Raw genomic sequence first — 9,332 nt, 5'->3', positions numbered from 1 at the left:
CTGTTGCATTTTTTCTTTTCTGTTCTGTTCTGTTCTGTTTTAGAACTGTTCTGTTACCGGGTGGTTTTCACACACCTCACTGCTATTATGACACTGACAGATGTCTGTTTTAGTCTATAAAAGTCCAGAGGTTTTTTTGTGATTTTTAAGGCACAGTATCTTGCATGGCCTTGCCTTGGTTGTGTTATGTACAGCCTATAAGGACCTGCAGTGAGACCGCTGCTTCCTGTCTCTCCTCCTCCTCCTCCTCCTCTGGAAGCGTTACCCTCTCATCCTCTATCTCCCCTCATCCTCTATTCTCCTCCTCACCTCCTGCTGCACTCCATCCCTCTGCTGAGCACAGGTATTTGTTTAGGAATCTCTCGGTGGAAATTATACTCCATCTCCGGCGCTCCCTATCAACACACAATTATCATGGGCAATCATGCAGAACAGTGCTGAATTCAGCTGGGACTCTGATGACATTACTGACTGCAAGGCCTGGCTTCTTCAGGAGGAAGCCTGCTCCACACCTGCAGTAAACCTCTCCCTCTCTTTTTCACACACTCTCTCACTTGATATGGATTGAGAAATTATTAAACTTTTTTTTTTTTTTTATCTCATTAGGATTTCATTTAAAGCAGGAAGTCCACCACATAAGAAATCTCTCTCCCAGGGGAGACTTTGCTGAAAAGACCACTCCAACCTGACAGGACAAATCCTGTGATTTGATCTTGCAGTTTATTAGCTTCTGCCAACCTCTGTGGCTTCCTCTGGTGACCTGCAGTGGTTTACCTCGCTGCAGCTTCTCATGTGGCTCAGTTACTCTCTCAGTGTGTGGACAGCAATCTGAAATTTCAGGAATCTGGAAGTGTGAATCTCCATCGTAAAGTGTCTTCTATGAAGGCAAAGTCAATCTCACAAAGTAATCAATGCCTTACTTTGTGTCGCTCTCGCCTGCATTCTGAGGCACACCACAGATGCATTTCCCTATGTATGGTAAGTGCATTAAAAAGCTCGAAAGGCACGGAGTTGATACAGACACATGAGAATCGGCACAGGAGTCCATTCAGATCCTGATCAAATGCTCCATTCATGAGTGAAATTACCATCCGTCTGTCAGCCAAGGTGTGAATTCTTTCATCTGCAGATCCAGCCTCTGAAGTTGTGATTAAATGCATAACGCCACATACACTCCACACAGACGGGAGATAAGCAAACTAGGATTTGTGCTGCTGACGGTGTGGGTTGATGTGTAAATCAACAGTGCCCTCTTGTGGTGGTTTAGCTGAATATTTTGTATTTTTCCAGTCCGTTGTTACTGATGCCATTCATAGAAAAATTACAAGAAGAATCATCAATTTATTCCACGTGGAAAAGGTGTTCTCTGGATTGGTCTCTTGCATTAAACTGTCTGTAAATTGTGTTGACGACCCTTTAACTGAAACTTTCACTTTTTGTCACATTTCCTCACACTGTGTCACCGTTAGCACATGGAATAAATGAAGCCTTTTTGTAACTTAAGAGCCGCTTCTACTTTTTTTGTCAGTGCAAAGGCAATTTTCCTATGAAATGGGACTGCTGATTTTGGTTGCACATACCTGACACTGTCTTTTGAAAAGCCTCAATTCAAAAGCCCGAATCCTTTCACAGTCGTTTCAGTTTTTTACAATGACAAAATGATTTGCCTTACACGTCAATGCTTGCCTTCACCTCGTCCTTTTATTGGCAGACTGATATCTTATGTCACAATCTCACAACGCACTTAACAATTCAAGGATGGTAAAAACGTGTACAACCAAAAGTCAACAACATAAATATGATTAAAATCGTGCTGCAAGCTCCACTTATAAACAAAATAAACTGTGCTCAATAAACTGGTCACACAGGAAAACATATGACCAAATAGCAGCACAGTTTCAGTCTATGTACAGAAATAGTGATGCTGCAGAAAAAGCAGGAAAAATTAAGCAAGATACACTCAGTGAAATATGAATATATTTTTATATTAGAGGATATGTCTGATGATATTCTGCAAAACCAACATTTACTGGACCAAACTAGTGTCTCTACTAAATGTCATCTGTGTCACAGCTACCAACACACAAGATTCAAACAAAGGTGTAAGGCACCACAGTTATTACAATAAACAGCACAGTGCATGTGATTGGGCTGGTAGAGAATTCCTCATGTAGTCTACTACCTACATATAGCTCAAGTGAAAGTAGCTCAGGGTGGAGTAATTGTGATGCCTTTTCTGAGCTTGTCAATGGCTGGAAGGTTTATTCTGGAACAAAGTGCTCAAGACGGTCAGATCATTTCCACACAGAGCTGCCATATAGTATCTACAGAGTCCTGCTTTTACCTGGCAGACAAAATGGGGAAAGTATATGAAAAAAGAAAGAGAAACACTTGTACTCCAAACTTCTCAAGCCCCTACTCTTCCTCCAACTTGCTGCTGGCTAAAGTCAGTGGTAATGAATCTGGATTGTTCGGCCAATGAGGAGGAAAAGAAGGCCGGCCAGGAGGCAGAAGAAGATGCCAACCGGGGCAAACATGAAGGACAGACCATAGTTGAGGGACAGCTGGAAGCCCGGACACACTGCAGAGCGCTGGTGGTCTATGTAGACATCCACCACATCCAACACCTGCAGCCACAGTACGTACATCACCACCACACACAGCAGGAAAAGGCCTGGTGCAGAGAGGGACAAAGAGGTGAGACCGTGATGACTGAAACTCACTCACACAAATTAAGTAGTAAGTTAAGTAAGAGGACCAACAGAAAGCAAAATCCCTGCATGTATAATCCTACAGTACAGAAGTATTTTCAGCGAAATACAATGAAAGTGTGAAATTTAAAAGTAATTATTCTGCAGAAAAATCGCTCCTGTGAGTCACATATTAATATGCATGACATTATTAGGTTGGTAATACTCTTGCACAAATGGATAAGAGAATTTTACTGTTCCTGGTGGAGGTCTGGCTAGTTTGAGCTAGTTAGGTAGATCAGTCAGGTTCCCAACAATGCAAAGTTTAACAATGCAACAGATTGTATTTTATACACTCATCGCATGCTTTGAATGTTAAATCTTAATTTGCTGTCAAATAAATGTGCTAAAAAGTAAAACATTCTCTCAAGTCATGTACAAATACCTCAAATGTATTTTTAGGTACCGAATTTTATTTTATAGCTACTTTCCCCCACTGGATTTAACCATGTCAACGCCTCACCAGATGCCAGGAAGAGGCCGCCTCCTGCTTTGTACAGGCGGTGGCTGGCGAACGGAGCAGCGCAGATGATGACGAACCCACCGAGCACTACAGCTGCCACACCAATGAGCATAAAGATGCTCCAGAAGCCTCTGTAGACTGAACAACAAACAAACGTAAGCCAGTTGTATCTCCACAGCCATTTGAACAATCACTCAAATAAGGAGACACTTACTTATGGCAGAATCATACTCTGTGGCATTGTGGGTCTGGTGAGACACTGGGAATGGGAAGAGGTAGGCGTGCATGCACACTTTGGAGTGAGGCTGATTTGCTAGAGAGAGACGGAATAAATCGATGCAGAAATTAAATGAGCAATATCTCACAAGTGCAGTGTCTTACAAGCTGGCAATCAGACGACATCACTTACAAATACAATATAACTGTGTAGCAAACAGGAACATAAATCTTTAATTGTCACTCAAGACATCTATAAGCAATAACAACTTGCATACAACAACAGTAAGATTTAATGTTTTTGCTTTGTCAGTTGCAGACTCTGAACACTCTTTTTTGACTTAAAATATGTATAGACGCAACTGAATATATGAAAAAGTTAATTATTTCAGCCTCTCAGGTATTTCTATTCTTCCCTTCTCTTCCACCATGTGAAATTCCACAGACCCTCACAAGGTCCTTTCAGTGCTGGAGGCTGTTTCTGACAATGACCCACCATTCAAAGTCCCCAACAGAAAAAAAGATGACGCACAATCACCTGACAAAGGACCAAAATAACATCACATGGCACGGCGTCTAAACAGTCACATGAGAGGGTTTCTATGGCAACGTACAGTTTTATTGACATAATAGCTGCAAATCAGAAGCTGATATGTATTCTGGAGCAGAGTTATACTGCCGCTGTGCGACTCTGTGGAAGCATGACGTCGGTTGAATACACAGGATTTTCATCCGCGCTGCATCTGTTATTGGAGTTGAGAGCAGTTTTTGTGCAGTAAGACCCTTCTTAAAGCCCTAATTTGTCCATTCGAATTCCTGTCACTGGAGATTTTTGAAATTTATATTACTGTGAATGACTTTTAGGGTAAAAAAATAAAAGACATATATTTGTTCATGCATAGCCTATATAAGTTTGAAAACCTAAAATGGTTCCTTATTTGGTGTAATAACATTACACTAAGGTCATTTCCATACTTCGCTACCTCGATTAAATGTGTAGGCGCAGTTTGTAGCAAAGGGAAGGGTTAGAACTTCTCTAATTTACTCCATACTGGGTTTTAATAATGTCAGAGGAAAACAAAGAAGTTATTTAAAGGAAATAAATTAGCTGATTTTGTAATTATGCTCATCAGTTTTAATTATATAGCGACGGAAAAGATGACAAAGTTAAGCCAAAGTCAACAAAACACAGGAGTTAATGACTGGAACATGATCATGTGCCTTTTTCACTTACTGAACCAGAGCTTCCACAGCAGGTTGTCATCACCCACGCTGCCTCCAAACGAGCACCTCCAGAAGAAGCCCTCATGGTACAGAGTGATATCAGGAGTGCCCTCCTGCAGCACCACATCTCCAGGCTGAAAGAAGGGATAAAACAAAGAACAATGACTTTTATTAATTTAGTCTGACTTTTCAAAAAGTCTGCAAAACGGGGTCCATGTGAGCATGATTATGCATTTGTTCCACGCTATCAAACGATGTAATTAAAGTTCGGGAGCAGGTGAGGCAGGTGTGCGGTGTGTTGCCTCAGTGGCACAGAGCAGCTGCTAAGTCAGGTCAAGGGTTGAGCTGAGCAAGCACCTCCAAACTCATGCAGGTTTGGTTTGGTGCCGTGCGAAAGTGCAGCTCAAGGGTGTTCCCATTCAGGATGTAGTCACTATTTTTGCACATCAGCCAAAAAAAAAAAAAAGACATCCTAAATGAATTGCCTGTTATGTCATCCATTAAATACCTCACAGAGGAGTTAAAGCAGAGGTTGCAGGTCGTGAGGAAGTTAGACGTTCAAGTTCCAAGTCAAGCTTAATTAAATCAGGGTGTATTTTATGTTGAAATCAGCTTTCTAAGGCCTTGTTGAAAGACTGCCTTGTTAGTTTGTTTGTCAGACAGAAAGGACTCTGATCAATGCTGGAGGGCAGTGGCTCCCAGCCCAGGGGTCAGGAGCCCCCAGTGATAAATCCATCCCCCAAATAATTCCTTTTTTAGCCTAAAAATACTGAAAGAAAATAATTTAAGAAGGGGAAATTGCTTCAGTTGACTGGTGTTACACCTGTGATGAGGAGTCAAAGAGAAAGAAGTTGGCTTGTTATAAGGGGACAGAAGCTAAAACAGGTTGAAAACCAGTCCTATGTGATGACAACACTCCTACTAAACTGTCTACTAATGAATTAAACCAACTGTTTTATAAATGGATCCTGCATGCTACCTTATATATTATGTTATTGCTCTGAAAATAACACAAATGATAGAATTATGGTTGATAAAATTTTAAATATTAGTTCGTCACATTGTGTAACTGTGTATACCACATGTTACTACTTTGGTTTTATTGTGGTGATATCACGTCTCAATTCCAGTGTCAGTGCCCACTATGAAAAGCAAAGTATGTTCTAGTCGGTGATATTTAATACAGCCTCATACTGCTGGGACTACTGGTATTTGTATTTCTATCATAGGGGCACATGGTACAAGCTATGTCTCAATCACCGCATAGCTGCACACACACACTACATACAGTGTCTGATTACATGGAGAGGTCCTTCAGGGATGCCTCTCCACCCTGCAGTTCATGTACTGAGAGAATGACTGGGACAACTGATCACACTTTCCAAAATAGAGGACCTGACTTTGATTGTAGTTTTAAGCTCCACCATTAGACATTGCAAGTACTTTAGAATAAGGGTATAAAGTCCTATACACTGTTTAAATCTTAAATACTATTCAGAATAATAGAATTGCTGGGTTCATGTCTTGCCTCTGGCCTTACAGCAAGAATAGCATGCCCTAACTTTAGTGTCGGGAGTTGTAAGACCATTTTTCGACCTATAACCACATGAAAACTAATATTCAAGAGACATAACAAATAATAACTGACTATCTTCTGATCGTCCTTGAACTGCTGCTGCTTGAACACCCACCTCTATGGTCACACCGCCCAGGCCAGCAGATCCATTACGGTTTGAGGGGCAACTCTCTGAGGCCAGCAGCCAGTAATCAGTTCCAAAGGAGAGGAGGATGAACACAGCTGCCAACGCCCCAAAGAGCCCCGCGAAGAACAACGCCGCGCTAAGCTTCATGGTCCAGGATTGAGCAGCCACTGGGTGCCCACACTCAGTCTGACGTTCCCCTCCAACTACAGTGAGTGCATGTGACAAGCAGAGGCAGAGACAGTCACTCCTCTTGCACTGCAGAACCCTCGCTCAGTAAGAAGGGTTCCAGCTGGGTTTTGATGGGTTATTGGATCTTGACTCTTCTCTCTGTGTGTTGTGGGACAAGGATGAGCACATGACTCCTCTGAACTCTGCTGGGGTCTGCAGCAAGCCCACCCCCTGGGCTATTTTGGGGGTCTGACTGAAGGCGGCTGCTCCGCTCCACCGCGGGACCGAGTGTGTGGGACAGTTGGAGAGTGTGAAGGGTGGGGATCAACGCAGAAATAACCGGTGGCAACTGGACACCCACCGCCTGCACGGGAATGTCAGGGCAGGGTGAGATTGAAAGGACAGAAGAGGAGTAAAGTATCCCACAACACCCTGCCCAGAGCTTCCAAACAGACACATAAACACACACACACACACACACACCAACACACACCAGTATTATTTCCTGTAAATGGGGGTCATGAAAATTACTGTAAATGCACTTTTGCTTTTTGGGGATTTTCAAAATCAAAGAGATAATTATCATCTTAAGTTTTATAAACAGTTAAATTGCTTATTGTAGTAATAATCATAATGTTATTTAAATTTAAAAAACTATACATATCAGAAGCATTTCTCAGCTTCTGATACGTATAGTTAAGCATGTTTAAATATTGGATTCAGAATACAAAAAAATGTAACTGTGAATTAGTTGGTTTAGCAGTAAGGCACATAACAACAACAACAACAACAACAAAAACAACAACAATAATAATAATAATAATAATAATAATAATAATAATAATAATAGCAGTATATTATAGTGGGTCAAGTTATTTATTTAGCCCATCAATATTTTTTTTTAAGTGTACTTAACCTAAAACAAACAGGTTTAAGATCTGAGTTTGTGGTTGGTAACAGGCAGTGAGAATCGAGGGGAACCTCTGCTTTATTAGCATCTAAGGGGCATATTTAGCAGTGAACCTACATGTAGACACCGACAAATTTACACACTGATGTGACTCAGGCCAACCTCGGGCACTCCACCCACATCCACTGATCTGTGCTGTAGTGTGTGCGTGTGTGAGTGTGTGTGTGTGACAGAGAAAATGTAGTTATCACTTAAATCATTTAACTCAAAGCCACTGAGTAATATTTTCCATCTACCTCTCATAATTTTCTTTTTTTCTTTTTATCAGACTGATAAAGCGTGCAACACATACTGAACAGTCCAACAAATGCATTTGTAAGACAAATATACTGTATCAGACTTAGCAAACTCTACATCCTGTTCATATAATCCATGGCCCCACAGCCAAAGATTTAATTTTTCAGCACCGTGCAAGGTTGTAAATAGAACATGTTTGAATGATAAGGACTGCTGATTAATTGTTATCAGCTCAGGAAGTAACCACCCTTTAAAATAAGTGGGAGGGTAGCTACAGCTGGTTATTTTCAGATAGGTTAACTGTATGTTAAAGACTTTTATTATCATATCAGAATATATGTCATAATTGCAAAGGTTTTCTTTTTTCATTCAGGTTTAGTTAAAGTCATTCTAACAAAGAGGTTAGGTCTTTGTTGTAGCCACAATATTTACTTGGATGTTCTAAACTGTTGGTGTGGCCCAAACAGAGAGATTATATAACTATAAAATAATCTAATGTATCACTGGGTCCTTGTGATGGTCTTATTTCGATCATTGTAGTATTAAGTATTAACTCATATTGCTGTAGTGTTAAATGTACAGCGTTTGCATTTCATCATCCAGTAAATACTCCAGTCCTGCGTATTGCCAACACAGTAAACTAGAGTAGTTGTGCCTCGTGGTACACTGTAAATTATCTATGAAATACAGTAAAGTTAAGCACTTACCTATGTATATGGTAATGTTTTTGCTCTAAGCCTATACATGCTTAAGTACTTCACTGTAAAACACAAGTTTATAATCTATGGCAGCATAGTAACCAGCAAGTTACTGTAAAGTCCTCCATAACTGCTTTGCAGTGTGTTGTTCATAATGTTGCCGCAGTTTGTCCAGCAGGTGGCGCAAAAGTCACAATCAACAGTCTCAGTCAGTCTAAACTGTACTGCTGAAAACAAAATAAATAGCAATTAGTTATAATGTTGATAAGTTAATGAGAGTGAAAGATACAAGCACCTAAACCGCGAGATTAAAATAAATATTTCCTCTTTTTTTTTTTTTTTGCTGGTGGTGGTGAAGAAGGGATTTTATTCATTGATTTGTGTATTTGTTTGTAGGATTTATTTTATTTGTGACAGGGATTTGTTTGTTTGTTTTCTTTTTTGTTCGTTACATTATCTATATAATCTAAATTATGGGAATGATCAGTCATTTCTTGGTATTTGCAACAGTACTTAGGTATGCAAAATTAAAAAAAATTAAAAAAATTAAAAAAGTGGACAGTCAGCATTATATAGGCTATAGACTATGTATAAATGTATGTTTGAAACTGATAACAAAAACATACAGAATTCATGTCAAATAAATAAATGCTAACGCGGAAAAGTATAAAATGAAATAAAATAACCAACAGTTGGGCATAGAGGGAGATAATTCTTTTGTCGTAGAGAGATGACTGTAATGTTTTAAAACCATCAAATCAAAAATCAAATCTTTTCACCCGTTTATCAATAGCAATTTCCGCGATCGAGTACTGTGACGTCGGCGGACAATACCAACTGTCAGCAAAGCCGCGGGTGAGTCCGCACAGACCACAGTTCAACACCCGAGAAGTCAACCACCAG

General features: G+C 40.3%; 1 protein-coding gene across 1 annotated transcript; it reads right to left on the bottom strand.

Moving 5' to 3' along the window:
* Positions 1-1,701: 1,701 nt before the first annotated feature.
* On the bottom strand, positions 1,702-6,687 carry tmem182a (transmembrane protein 182a). The gene is made up of 5 exons (XM_041951296.1): positions 6,345-6,687; positions 4,664-4,787; positions 3,428-3,526; positions 3,214-3,351; positions 1,702-2,674 (listed from the first exon to the last, which is right to left on the bottom strand). Exons 1-5 carry the CDS (start codon positions 6,501-6,503, stop codon positions 2,448-2,450), a joined length of 747 nt encoding a protein of 248 aa, XP_041807230.1. The 5' UTR covers positions 6,504-6,687; the 3' UTR covers positions 1,702-2,447.
* Between the last annotated feature and the right edge of the window lie 2,645 nt (positions 6,688-9,332).

The sequence above is a fragment of the Chelmon rostratus genome, chromosome 13 (assembly GCF_017976325.1).
Source record: "Chelmon rostratus isolate fCheRos1 chromosome 13, fCheRos1.pri, whole genome shotgun sequence".
Taxonomy (NCBI): domain Eukaryota; kingdom Metazoa; phylum Chordata; class Actinopteri; order Chaetodontiformes; family Chaetodontidae; genus Chelmon; species Chelmon rostratus.
The sequence above is the reverse complement of the archived record's forward strand: the minus strand, read 5'-3'. Positions and strand labels throughout refer to the sequence as shown.

Bases quoted from the DNA above. Each gene is read 5' to 3' on its own strand.
- tmem182a (XM_041951296.1), bottom strand. From the start codon at position 6,503: ATGAAGCTTAGCGCGGCGTTGTTCTTCGCGGGGCTCTTTGGGGCGTTG. The intron at 4,788-6,344 runs GTGGGTGTTCAA...CCCTTCTTTCAG, and splicing joins TGGGCGGTGTGACCATAGAG to CCTGGAGATGTGGTGCTGCA. The intron at 2,675-3,213 runs GTGAGGCGTTGA...TCTCTGCACCAG, and splicing joins CGGCCTCTTCCTGGCATCTG to GCCTTTTCCTGCTGTGTGTG.